Consider the following 14,139-nt stretch of genomic DNA (forward strand, 5'->3'; position numbering starts at 1 on the left):
GTCAACAGACGGGCTCTGGGTGGGGGGTGGGGGGGTAAAGTACACACACACAGCCTGCATGAGAGCGGAGTTAAAATCTTTGGGTTCAGCACTTTACCCACAGTATTCACATTCACTCTGGCCCCAAACATTACTACTGAAACCACCCCATAACACCACTCAAACCAACAGGGTTGACGTCAATTTCACGTGAATGGCACTGTTATGGAAAAACCTAGCTAGTTAGCAAACACACACCCCGTGTCTGTGTAAGGAGGTGGTGGTCCAGGAGGGACAGGGAAGGGAAACACTCTGCAAACGTGTCAGATCATGTGTTATAACCCCGACTAACAGCGTAGACACACAGACAGCTGGCTAGACTGTAGCTGACTCAACTCCACAGTAATACATCTCGGGTATCTAAACTAGAACTGGCTAGACTGCCTGTCTGTTCCTACAGAACTACTGAGATACTATTGACTGGCCTAGTTAGCTAAATAAAAATGGCAAATAAAAATAAAATCCAGTTAAAAATATACTATGCGAAGACCTGCAAACAAACATAAGTTCAGCACTTGTTCCAGTGTTTGACGGGCTCTGGAGTAGTGTACTTACAGACAGGCGGGAGTCTCGTGTCTGTCTGATCGATGGACACAAAAGTTGCAGCTGTCAGAAAACAACTTGTTTACCCTCGACTGAATAGAACTGATCAAAGCTATTATGACATCATAGTCTGAAGGGCTCTACAGTGCTACCATTTGAGGGCATATGCTCCTAAATATTTTTGCTGTGCTACCTAAAATTGTAATTTGGGAGCACCAGTGCCCCTAGAGAAAAAAGGTCACCTTCGAGCCCTGGTCTGCCTGGCAATAAGACTGCGATACCTCTGATTCACAGTCTAAGATTAATGCCTTACATTTGTTTGGAAAATGTCATCTCACAAGCTCTAAAGGCAGAATGTTAATCAAATTATTAACTTTCCTGATCCAAACACTAATTTCTGCCTGACGAAGAATTCTATCCCATTCCTCTTCGGTGGAGTTTAACGGCGGTGGGCATCCAATATGTTGCATTACCGCTCCCAACTGAACCATAGTAGAAATCCATTACACTTTGTGATACAATAAAATGGGAAAAGGGGAAATTGGAAAAATAAAATACAAATAAGAATATACAGTGTATTCAGACAGTATTCAGACCCCTTGACTTTTTCCACATTTTGTTACGTTACAGCCTTATTCTAAAATTAATGAAAATATTTTTTTTTTTTTTTTTTTTATAAGTCTACCCACAATACCCCATAATGACAGTGAAAACAGGTTTTTAGAAATGTTTGCAAATGTATTAAAACATTTATTTATATAAGTATTCAGACCCTTTGCTAGGAGACTCGAAATTGAGCTCAGGTGCATCCTGTTTCCATTGATCATCCTTCAGATGTTCCTACAACTTGATAAATTCAATTGATTTGACATGATTTGGAAAAGCACACACCTGTCTATATAAGGTCCCACAGTTGACAGTGCATGTCAGAGCAAAAACCAATCCATGAGGTCGAAGGAATTTGTCCGTAGAGCTCTGAGACAGGATTGTGTCGAGGCACAGATCTGGGGAAAGGTACCAAAAAATGTCTGCAGCATTGAAAGTCTCAAAGAACACAGTGGCCCCATCATTCTTAAATGGAAGTTTGGAACCACCAAGACTCTTCCTAGAGCTGGCCGCCCGGCCAAACTGAGCAATCGGGGGAGAAGGACCTTGGTCAGGGAGGTGACCAAGAACCCGATGGTCACTCTGGCAGAGCTCCAGAGTTCCTCTGTGGAGCTGGGAGAAACTTCCAGAAGGACAACCATCTCTGCAGCACTCCACCAATCAGGCTTTTATGGTAGAGTGGCCAGACGGAAGCCACTCCTCAGTAAAAGGCATATGACAGCCACCTTTGAGTTTGACAAAAGGCACCTAAAGGACTCTCAGACCATGATAAATAAGATTCTCTGGCCTGATGAAACCAAGATTGAACTCTTCGGCCTGAATGCAAAACGTCACGTCTCGAGGAAACCTAGCACAATCCCTACGGTGAAGCATGGTGGTGGCAGCATCATGCTGTGGGGATGTTTTTCAGCGGCAGGGACTGGGAGACTAGTCAGGGACAAGTCTCTGAATGTCCTTGAGTGGCCCAGCCAGAGCCCGGACTTGAACCCGATCAAACATCTCTGGAGAGACCTGAAAATAGCTGTGCAGCGACGCTCCCCATCCAACCTGACAGAGTTTGAGAGGATCTGCAGAGAGGAATGGGAGAAACTCCCCAAATACAGGTGTGCCAAGCTTGTAGCGTCATACTCAAGAAGACTCGAGGCGGTAATCGCTGTTAAAGGTGCTTCAACAAAGTACTGAGTAAAGGGTTTGAATACTTATGTAAATGTGATTTCATTTATTATTTTTTTTAATAAATTTGCAAACATTTCTAAAAACCTGTTTTGCTTTGTCATTATGGGGTATTGTGTGTAGATTGATGAGGGAAAACATTTTATAAATCAATTTTAGAATAAGGCTGTAACGTAACAAAATGTGGAAAATGTCAGGGGGTCTGAATACTTTCCGAATGCACTGTATATATATTTTCTGAGTTGTTTTTATATCTCCTAGAGTTAGGGCAGACACTTCAAAACCTTGTTTCTAATGATTCATTTTTTGACTTTCCTTTTTGCCATTTCTGAATGTTATTCAATGTGTTTCTACAGGCTTTAGTAGTAAAGGCAAAAATCAATATTTATCAAATAATTGTTTTATATTTTTGGGGGATACCTAAAGGGGTCCTAAAATTAAAATAGCCAAATGATCCATAATATGACCATCTTAAAACAATTTAATATGTCAGCTTAGAACCTCCCTCGCCCAACGTCTTAGACTAAATAATTAAACTGTTGGGTCTTCAGGCTACCTGTCTGCCTGTGAGTGATGGGGGGGGACCTAGTAGTTTTGGCTATTTCAGTCACACCTGTTGCTGGCAGGTGTATACAATTGAGCACACAGCAATGCAATCTCCATAGACAAACATTGGCAGTACAATGGCCTTACTAAAGAGTTCAGTGACTTTCAGCGTGGCACCGTCATAGGATGCCACCTTTCCAACGAGTCAGATTGTCAAATGTCTGCCCTGCTAGAGCTGTCCCAGTCAACTGTAAGTGCTGTTATTGTGAAGTGGAAACGTCTAGGAGCAACAACAGCTCAGCCGTGAAGTGGTAGGCCACACAAGCTCACAGAACGGGACCGCCGAGTGCAGAAGTGCGTAAAAATCTTCTGTCCTCGGTTGCAACACTTACTACGGAGTTCCAAACTGCCTCTGGAAGCAACATCAGCACAATAACTGTTCGTCGGGAGCTTCATTAAATGGGTTTCCATGGCCGCGCAGGCGCACACAAGCCTAAGATCACCATGCGCAATGCCAAGCGTCGGCTGGAGTGGTGTAAAGCTCGCCGCCATTGGACTCTGGAGCAGTGGAAACGCGTTCTCTGGAGTAATGAATCAAGCTTCACCGTCTGGCAGTCCGACGGACGAATCTGGGTTTGGCGGATGCCAAGAGAACACTACCTGCCCCAATGAAATAGTGCCAACTGTAAAGTTTGGTAGAGGAGGAATAATGGTCTGGGGCTGTTTTTCATGGTTCGGGCTAGGCCTATTGTTCCAGTGAAGGGAAATCTTAATGCTACAGCATACAATGACATTCTAGACGATTCTGTGCTTCCAACTTTGTGGCAACAGTTTAGGGAAGGCCGTTTCCTTTTTCAGCACAAAGCGAGGTCCATACAGAACTGGTTTGTCGAGATTGGTGTGGAAGAACATGACTGGGCTGCACAGAGCTCTGACCTCAACCCCATCAAACACCTTTGGGATGAATTGGAACGCCGACTGCGAGCCAGGCCTAATCGCCCAACATCATTACCCGATCTCACTAATGCTCTTGTGGCTTAATGGAAGCAAGTCCCCGCAGCAATGTTCCAACCTTTAGTGGAAATCCTTCCCAGAAGAGTGGAGGCTGTTATAGCAGCAAAGTGGGGACCAACTCCATATTAATGACCATGATTTTAGAATGAGATGTTCGTTGAGCAGGCGTCCACATACTTTTGGTCATGTAGTGTATTTTCAAGTAAGCAACAGTCCTTGACTCCCAGGCTATTTGAGATGATCAACTGTCGTCTCGAACCATAGAAACCAAATAATTCAGGGACAAATGATACATTTGCATTCAACAAAATGGCTAGCTAACAAATTATGCCACTGTGCGCAATCACATCAGCAGAGTTAGTTATTATCTATCCTGATTCCTAGTCACTTTACCCTGGATTCATGTATCTATCAACCTCAAATACCTCGTACCTCTGCACATTGATCTGGTACTGCCAGTATATAGCTCCATTCTTGTGTATGTTATTGTATTCTTCGTATTTCTATTTTATTTTTATTTGTAAACTCTGCATCGTTGGGAAGGGCTGGTAAGCGAGCATTTCACGGTAAAGTCTACACCAGTTGTAATCGGCGCATGTGACAAATACAATTTGCTTTGAGGTCATTAATGTAACGTTACAGTAAGTATATTAGAATATAGTACAATATAGTATAGTACAATATAGTACGAAGCCAGTTATAATCAGTTAATTACCTGCTGTTATGGGACCTTCTGGTTTTCTCTGTAATATCATCATGATTGCAGTTTAAAGTTGATGCCAGCATCCGAGGTGGAAGTAAAAAAGCTTTAGTAAAAACAACTCCAAATGTAAAAAAGAAACTAGCCAAGTCTAGTTATAATAAAGTACTGTACAAGAGGGCAGCTTGTAACATTTGCAATTCGTGCTCGTGTAGCTAGCTAAAGGGATCCAAGATATCCCCTGCTAGACAACTTCGTTGGATGAAATGTAGCTACATAAGTTGGTTTAATATAGCTTTCCTCACTTTCTCAACTTAATATTCTAGCTAGGACTCTCTACCTACCTACACAATCTGACCCTGCTCTCGTCCTAAAACCATGGCTTTGCCAGCTCGCTAGCCCTGCAGTCTGAAAAAGTTCCAGCGATGGGGGTCGTTTCTCGTTTCCGTCAGCTAACGTTAGCACAGCCACAAAAACACACGTCCGCTAAATTACTCCCGCTGTCACAAAATAGTTCGAGTCCCAAAATTACAGCTTGGCTGTATGACCCGTGTGGCCCTCGCCTCTCTCTGTCGGTTGATTATTATATCCACCCAGAGAACCATCCCCAAAGGAATAAAACTCGAGTGTACTTGAGGTGGACTGACTAGTTGGCTAATGTGGACTAGTGAGCTTCTGCTTCGATCAGCCCACGATTCGTCCTCCTTCCGGAATGCTTGGGAAGCTGTTTTCGCTTGAGAGAGGGGTTATCGTCGGTTAGCCAGCTAGCTACCTCAACTCTGGGTTATCGTCGGTTAGCTAGCTAGCTACCTCAACTCTGGGTTATCGTCGGCTAGTTAGCTAGCTACCTCAACTCTGGGTTACCGTCGGTTAGCTAGCTACCTCAACTCTGGGTTATCGTCGGTTAGCTAGCTAGCTACCTCAACTCTGGGTTATCGTCGGTTAGTTAGCTAGCTACCTCAACTCTGGGTTATCGTCGGTTAGCTAGCTACCTCAACTCTGGGTTATCGTCGGTTAGCTAGTTACCTCAACTCTGGGTTATCGTCGGTTAGCTAGCTAGCTACCTCAACTCTGGGCAAAGCCCCGTTCGCGCAGAATTCAAAGGCGCTGGCATCTCTTTCGGGAGGATATTATAGGTCCTCAGTGCGTTAGCGCCGTTAAAAAACGAGAATGTTTTTAACCCGTCTTGCCAGCTGCAGGAGGTCCTATTTCGATGTGATTGTCTGGTTTTGTTTCTAAGGGCGTCTTCGCCGTAGCGTCATAAAACAGGCGGGGTTAAAACAGCGCCATCTTGGCTCAAAGTGACAGGGTGTTTCCCAACGGTCCATTGTTGTTACGATCCAGTGGTGCCCACATGTCGTGGCCAACAGATATCCTGGCTACATCAAACAAGAAGACGGATAACGATGCGTGTACGTAGTGATGGCAATCCGAGGCTTTCTGAAGGCTTCGGAGCTTTCACCAAATTGTGCCGGATAACGGTTCATTACTCGGACCTTCATTAGCGGTTCACAATGCGTATTAGTGACATCTCCTGGTCAGCAATACGAGCTTGTAAGATTCATGTTTCCTCCCATCATTTTCATAAAAAGTCCGTGGCGCAGCGGGAAACTGTGGCTTTAATAGTCCATAATCAGTTGGAATACCAGGTTCGAATTTTATACCTTGCTACCCTGTTTGACTATTCTTCAAAAACTAATTATTAGAACAACAATGCAGAATGTGTGCTTTCACATAAAACCATTTTCAAAATAGTGTGCCTTCAACTGGATTCTACTCGTACACTCAGGACCCTGAATGTTCAATAGTTCCCTCCTCTTCTTCTTTGGTATAATGGCGTTCGGAACAATTCTATGTGCATTCCGCCACCTACTGTACAGGTGGATAATAACGATCCAAAAAGGAAAAAATGCAATAACCAAAAAAAATCCACCTTACATTTACATTTGAGTCATTTCGCAGACGCGCTTATCCTCCTCCTCTTCTTCTTCTTTGGTATAATGGCGTTCGGAACAATTATATGTGCATTCTGCCACCTACTGTACAGGTGGATAATAACGATCCAAAAAGGAACAAATGCAACAACAACAAAAGAATCCACCTTACATTTGAGTCATTTCGCAGACGCTCTTATCCAGAGCGACTTACAGTTAGTGAGTGCATACATTTTTCATACTGGCCCCCCATGGGAATCGAACCCACAACCCTGGAGTTGAAAGCGCCATGCTCTACCAACTGAGCTACAGGAGGGCTTCTTCACACTAAGTGTATCCAGATCACTTGATTGACGTATAACGTTGGCAACTGGTTGTGGTGCATCCACCGCCATATCCCCGAGTGGCGCAGTGGTCTAAGGCACTGCATCGCAGTGCTAGCTGTGCCACTAGAGATCCTGGTTCGAATCCAGGCTCTGTCGTAGCCGGCCGCGACCGGGAGACCCATGGGGCGGCGCACATTTGGCCCAGCGTCGTCCAGGGTAGGGGAGGGAATGGACGGCAGGGATGTAGCTCAGTTGGTAGAGCATGGCGTTTGCAACGCCAGGGTTGTGGGTTCGATAAAATAATGTATGCGCTAACTGTAAGTCGCTCTGGATAAGAGCGTCTGCTAAATGACTAAAATGTAAATGTAAATGTATATCATCTTCAGAACAGTAGCCTCTTGCCCCTTCGTCTCTCTTCACCGCCTCCACATTGGAGATCCGCTGCTCAGCCCTGATCCTTGACACCTCAACCTCTTTCACCCTGACAGGGCACTCAGGGAATTGGGAAATATGATCCCCACCACAGTTGCAACATTTTACATTCACAGACTCTTCAATAACATATTCCTTCCATCTGCAAACACTTGACACATGGCTAAACGTTTTACACTTCTTGTATTGCATGGGGTTTTGCATGAACGCTCTTACGGCCCTAGAATGGCAGGATCCTAGGAAGTAACCTAGAGAGGAACCAGGCTCTGAGGGGTGGCCAGTCCTCTTCTGGCTGTGCTGGGTGGAGAGGAACCAGGCTCTGAGGGGTGGCCAGTCCTCTTCTGGCTGTGCTGGGTGGAGAGGAACCAGGCTCTGAGGGGTGGCCAGTCCTCTTCTGGCTGTGCTGGGTGGAGAGGAACCAGGCTCTGAGGAGTGGCCAGTCCTCTTCTGGCTGTGCAGGGGTGGAGAGGAACCAGGCTCTGAGGGGTGGCCAGTCCTCTTCTGGCTGTGCAGGGGTGGAGAGGAACCAGGCTCTGAGGGGTGGCCAGTCCTCTTCTGGCTGTGCAGGGGTGGAGAGGAACCAGGCTCTGAGGGGTGGCCAGTCCTCTTCTGGCTGTGCCCGGTGGAGATTATAACAGTACATGGCCATTAAGGACAGATCGTTCTTGAAGATGTTCAAACGTTCATACATGACCAGCAGGGTCAAATAATAATTGCAGTGGTTGTAGAGGGTGCAACAGGCCAGCACCTCAGGGGTAAATGTCAGTTGGCTTTTCATTGCCGAGCATTCAGAGGTCGAGACAGCAGGTGCGGTAGAGAGAGAGAGAGTCGAAAACAGCAGGTCTGGGATAAGGTAGCATGTCCAGTGAACAGGTCAGTGTTCCATAGCCACAGGCAGGAGAGTTGAAACTGGAGCAGCAGCACGACCAGGTGGACTGGGGACAGCCAGGAGTCATCAGGCCAGGTAGTCCTGAGACATGGTCCTAGGGCTCAGGTCCTCTAAGAGAGACAGAGACAGAGACAGAGAGTGTGAGACAGAGACAGAGAGACAGAGACAGAGAGAGACAGAGACAGAGAGAGAGACAGAGACAGAGAGTGTGAGACAGAGACAGAGAGACAGAGACAGAGAGAGAGAGAGAGAGAATTAGAGGGAGCATACTTAAGTTCACAAAGGACACCAGATAAGACAGAAGAATTTCACCAGATAGGACAGACTGACCCTAGCCCTCCGGCACATAGACTATTGCAGCATAGATACTGGAGGCTGAGACAGGGTGGGTTGGGGACACTGTGGCACCGTCCGACGATACCCCCGGACAGGGCCAACCAGGCAGGATATAACCCCACCCACTTTGCCAAAGCACAGCCTCCACACCACTAGAGGGATATCAACAGACCACCAACCTACTACCCTGAGACAAGGCTGAGTATAGCCCATGAAGATCTCCTCCACCGCACGAGCCTGAGGGGGCGACAAACCGGACAGGAAGATCAGTGACCCACTCAAGTCGGGTATAGCGGAAAAAGCCTGGCACGACGTGATGTACCTTTCCTAGGGGACGGCCTGGAAGAGCACTAGTAAGCCAGTGACTCAGCTCCCGTAATAGGGTCAGAGACAGAGAATCCCAGTGGAGAGAGGGGAGCTGGCCAGGCAGAGACAGCAAGGGCGGTTCATCACTCCAGTGCCCTGACATTCAACACCTTCGCACCCCTCGGCCAGACTACACTCAATCGTAGGACCTACTGAAGAGATGAGTCTTCAGTAAAGACTTAAAGGTTGAGACGGAGTCTGCGTCTCTCACATGGATAGGCAGACCATTTCATAAAAATTGAGCTCTATAGGAGAAAGCCCTGCCTCCAACTGTTTGCTTAGAAATTCCAGGGACAATAAGGAGGCCTGCGTCTTGTGACCGTAGCGTACGTGTAGGTATGTACGGCAGGACCAAATCGTAGAGATAGGTAGGAGCAAGTCCATTTAATGCTTTGTAGGTTAGCAGTAAAACCTTGAAATCAGCCCTACCCTTAACAGGAAGCGTGGAGTAATATTATCAATTTTGGGGGTTCTAGTCCAGATTCTAGAAGCCGTGTTTAGCACTAACTGAAGTTTATTTAGTGCTTTATCCGGGTAGCCGGAGAGTAGTGCATTGCAGTAGTCTAATCTAAAAGTGACAAAAGCATGGATTAGCTTTCTGCTTAATTTTGGGACAAATAGTTTCAGATTTTTGCAATGTTACGAAGACGGGAAAAAAGCTGCCCTTGAAATATTCTTGATATGTTCGTCAAAAGAGAGATCAGGGTCCAGAGTAACGCCGAGGTCCTTCACAGTTTTATTTGAGACGACTGTACAACCATCAAGATTAATTGTCAGGTCAAACAGCAGATCTCTCTGTTTCTTGGGACATAGAACTAGCATCTCTGTTTTGTCCGAGTTTAAAAGTAAAACATTTGCCGCCCTCCACTTCCTTATGTCTGAAACACAGGCTTCCAGGGCAATTTTGGGGCTTCACCAAGTTTCATCGAAATGTACAGCTGTGTGTCGTCCGCATAGCAGTGAAAGTTGACATTGTGTTTCTGAATGACATCACCAAGAGGTAGAATATATAGTGAAAACAATAGTGGTCCTAAAACAGAATCTTGAATAGTGGTCTTACCTTTCAAAACAATGTTGTTTTTTTCTGAGTTTCCAGTTGTCTTGAATGGACTAAAGTATGATTTCAGAGATTTCCGAGTTCCCAGTTGTTGTGAACACGGCATTGAGTACTACAGTATGAGTCATAATACCAATAAAACCTAGTGGTAAAACCCGGAAATGGTTCCAATCGTTTTTCCACCATACATTTTTCCATAGGAGATTTTAGAACTACTTCATATAAGGTCTTTGTTTCGTGTAGGCTTACACTGGCATGACATTTTGATAACTGCGCAAATCTCTCTCGGACAACGTAACTTTTATCAATATATTCGCCCCAAAAATGCTATGCTAATTAGCCGCTAATGTGGTTATCATACAGAACTACACATTCTGTCGCAAGCTTTGATGGATCACTCAAGGCCCAGGGTGGGAAAAACCAACAACTTTTTCCATGCAAACTCGACAAGTAGCAAGTAACCTAGCGAATAGATATTATAGCCTTTTTAGTTTCTCGTTTAAATCATTGATATTGTGTATTTCTCGTGTGTATTCTTGTTTAGCATTATTCAAATTACCTAGCTGATAAAACATTTTTTTATGCCTCAAATTTGTTTTATTACCCTGGCCTTTGTAGTTAACCTTAGGTCTCTCTGTCAATTAGAAGCAAGGATGGTTTTGCGCTACAGTGGCTTGCGAAAGTATTCACCCCCCTTGGCATTTTTCCTATTTTGTTGCCTTACAACCTGGAATTAAAATGGATTTTTGGGGGGGTTTGTATAATTTGATTTACACGACATGCCTACCACTTTGTAGAGCCACCTTTTGCAGCAATTACAGCTGCAAGTCTCTTGGGGTATGTCTCTATAAGCTTGGCACATCTAGCCACTGGGACTTTTGCCCATTCTTTTTCTGGCCACTCTTCCGTAAAGCCCAGCTCTGTGGAGTGTACGGCTTAAAGTGGTCCTATGGACAGATACTCCAATCTCCGCTGTGGAGCTTTGCAGCTCCTTCAGGGTTATCTTTGGTCTCTTTCTTGCCTCTCTGATTAATGCCCTCCTTGCCTGGTCTGTGAGTTTTGGTGGGCGGCCCTCTCTTAACATTTACATTTTAGTCATTTAGCAGACGCTCTTATCCAGAGCGACTTACAGTTAGTGAGTGCATACATTTTCATACTGCCCCCTGTGGGAAACGAACCCACAACCCTGGCGTTGCAAGCGCCATGCTCTACCAACTGAGCTACAGGGGACTCTTGGCAGGTTTGTTGTGGTGCCATATTCTTTCAATTTTATAAAAATGGATTTAATGGTGCTCAGTGGGATGTTCAAAGTTTCTGATATTTTGTTATAACCCAACCCTGATCTATACTTCTCCACAACTTTGTCCCTGACCTGTTTGGAGAGCTCCATGGTCTTCGTGGTGCCGCTTGCTTGGTGGTGCCGCTTGCTTAGTGGTGTTGCAGACTCTGGGGCCTTTCAGAACAGGTGTATATATACTGAGATCATGTGACAGATCATGTGACACTTAGATTGCACACAGGTGGACTTCATTTAACTAATTATGTGACTTCTGAAGGTAATTGGTTGCACCAGATCTTATTTAGGGGCTTCATAGCAAAGGGGGTATTGGGGATTTATTATTCTCCTAAATTGATGGGATGACTAACTTAGAAAGAATGCATTCTTGACTGGGCTAATGTAGGCTGTGACACCTGGCAGGCTGTGATTGATGTGAAGAGCTGTTTTAGGGGGTAAAATGAGATAAGGATTGTGTCTTCAAATGCTAGACTATACTAGTTCTTTGTGATCTGTGAGCCTTCCTTGGACATAGGAATGGTGTCTAAGGGAGCTGGCTCTTCTCACTATGATAGGTTGTTATGATGAACGTAGGCCTGGTAACAGAAGAGGCTGGTAACAGAGATGCATCAACGGATTGGCTGAGTAAAGTTTAAACCACGCTCAAGTCTCTACTCTAATTGGCCAGCAGAGAAGTGGGAAATTCCCTCTGTCAGAGTATTTGAGTATTGAATCTGGAACAATGTCTTTAGTTCTCTGAAGTGCCCTGCGAGGTATCTCAGAGAGCCCGTATATACGAAACATCATATTTACCATTGAAGGTTTTTGCATTAATTACACTTATTATTCCGATAAGCACACATGCATTTTATCGTTTTCCGACCTCTATAAGTGAGGCGTCGCTTGAGCTTTGTGATAAGGTAAGCGCTGTTTACTAGCTGCTAACAAACTACTTTGGTGTAGTCTTATTTTTTCACGTGGTGACATGCTAGCTAACGTTAGCCCACCAGGGCAGGGATATAGCTAGCTAAATATCGCCTGGGGGGCTAGCTAGTTAGGCACCTTCGTTAGCTAATGTCAAAGTCGCGTCAATTCAAATCTGGTATTAGGAACAAAAGAGGTCAACACGACTTCTAAGATATACTAGTTATTTTAATTAATGCAAAAACCTTCAATGGTAAATATGATGTTTCGTATATACGGGCTCTCTGAAATACCTCACAGGGCGCTTCAGAGAACTAAAAGACATTGTTCCAGATCCAATACTCAAATACTCTGACAGAGGGAATTTCCCACTTCTCTGCTGGCCAATTAGAGTAGAGGCTTGAGCGTGGTTTAAACTTTACTCAGCCAATCCGTTGTTTCAGGGGTTGATCCCATCTCCTCGGCGCCATTTGTTGCACACTTCAGCCAGGCACAAGTTTATCATAGCAACCTGTCATAGTGAGAAGAGCCAGCTCCCTTAGACATCATTCCTACGTCCAAGGAAGGTTCACAGATCACAAAGAACCAGTATAGTCTAGCATTTGAAGACACAATCCTTATCTCATTTTACCCCCTAAAACAGCTCTTCACATCAATCACAGCCTTGCCATGTGTCACAACCTACATTAGCCCAGTCAAGAATGCATTCTTTCTAAGTTAGTCATCCCATCAATTTAGGAGAATAATAAATCCCCAATACTAACTAACGTTGCACCGTATCTCACCGTGGTGTAGTCGGGACTTTCCCGACAGGCGGTGACATGCTTCATTCTATAGCTAGATATCTCCAGGAGTAATAAGTATATATTTTTTGTTTTTATCTGTTGTTGTCTAGTACTGTCTCGTTGCTAGCTAGGGCCATCTACTTTAAGTGCTGCCTGTCTTCCCAGTGGCCAACTTGGTGTGTGAACTGCTGACTGCTCATAATTTGCAGAAAGTTGTTGAAACATCAACCAGGATCAAGGGACAGGGCAATTTGTGACTTGTTTTGGTAATCAGTGGTTGTATTGGGAGGGGGGGTGTTTTCACCTCTCCTAGGCAATCAGCAATTAGTACAGGGAGGCGTGCTCTCCACCTCTGCTAGGCAATTAGCAATTATGTTAGTTATTCGGTCTCCCCTGTAAATGAGAATTTGTTCTCAGTCAACTTACCTGGTAAAATAAAGGGTAAAATAAATCAAACATAGGAGAGGAGCATCATCTTCTGGTTGACTCCATAGACCCTGAGTCCACGCAGGAAGTGAAAGTGCATGGGTGGCCAGCACATCCCACTGTCGCCTCATGGGTGGCCAGCTCATCCCACTGTCACCTCATGGGTGGCCAGCTCATCCCACTGTCACCTCATGGGTGGCCAGCACATCCCACTGTCACCTCATGGGTGCCACTCACTGTCACCTCATGGGTGGCCAGCACTCCCTGTTGGCTAGCACTCCCACTGTCTCAGCCCTCATGGGTGGCCAGCTCATCCCACTGTAGCCTCATGGGTGGCCAGCACATCCCACTGTCAATGTGGACCCACAGGTACTGAATGAGTTCACCAGCTCAATGTTCTCTCTGTGGACCACTATGGGGTTGTGGTCCACCTCAGGAGGCATGGGCCCTCAGATCCTCAAAAAGTTCAACAGCTGCACCATCGAGAGCATCTTGACTGGCTGCATCACCGCCTGGTATGGAAAGTGCTCCACCCTAGACCACAAAGTGGTGGTGCGGATAGCCCAGTACCTCACCGGGGCCTTCATGTACATATCTACCTCAATTACCTCTTACCTCTGCACATTGATCTGGTACTGGTACTCCCTGTATATTTATTTATTTTATTTAACCTTTATTTAAACAGGGAGTCACATTGAGATTAAAATCTATTTTACAAGAGAGCCCTGTATACATGACAGTAAAAACAGAATAATACAAAATATGTT

The 14,139-nt window shown here is 45.2% G+C and overlaps 1 protein-coding gene and 1 non-coding gene across 4 annotated transcripts in view; both read right to left on the minus strand.

The window, feature by feature from the left end:
- The window catches only part of dyrk3 (dual specificity tyrosine phosphorylation regulated kinase 3), a 49,050-nt gene extending 43,600 nt beyond the window's left edge, over positions 1-5,450 (minus strand). For 2 of the 3 annotated variants that reach the window (XR_006002684.2, XM_041891796.2), the window contains exon 1: positions 4,637-5,450. Coding sequence is in view for 1 of the 3 variants with exons in the window: in XM_041891796.2 (XP_041747730.1) it covers positions 4,637-4,679 (43 nt within the window). In the remaining 2 variants the exon portion in view is untranslated. The remainder of the gene's footprint in view (positions 1-4,636) is intronic. The other variant, XM_041891797.2, reaches the window with a different exon arrangement.
- Positions 5,451-6,798: 1,348 nt separating this feature from the next.
- trnae-uuc lies at positions 6,799-6,873 on the minus strand. The gene has a single exon. It is a non-coding gene; the product is annotated as a tRNA-Glu (tRNA).
- Between the last annotated feature and the right edge of the window lie 7,266 nt (positions 6,874-14,139).

The sequence above is a fragment of the Coregonus clupeaformis genome, chromosome 12, assembly GCF_020615455.1.
Source record: "Coregonus clupeaformis isolate EN_2021a chromosome 12, ASM2061545v1, whole genome shotgun sequence".
In the NCBI taxonomy this organism is placed as follows: Eukaryota; Metazoa; Chordata; class Actinopteri; order Salmoniformes; family Salmonidae; genus Coregonus; species Coregonus clupeaformis.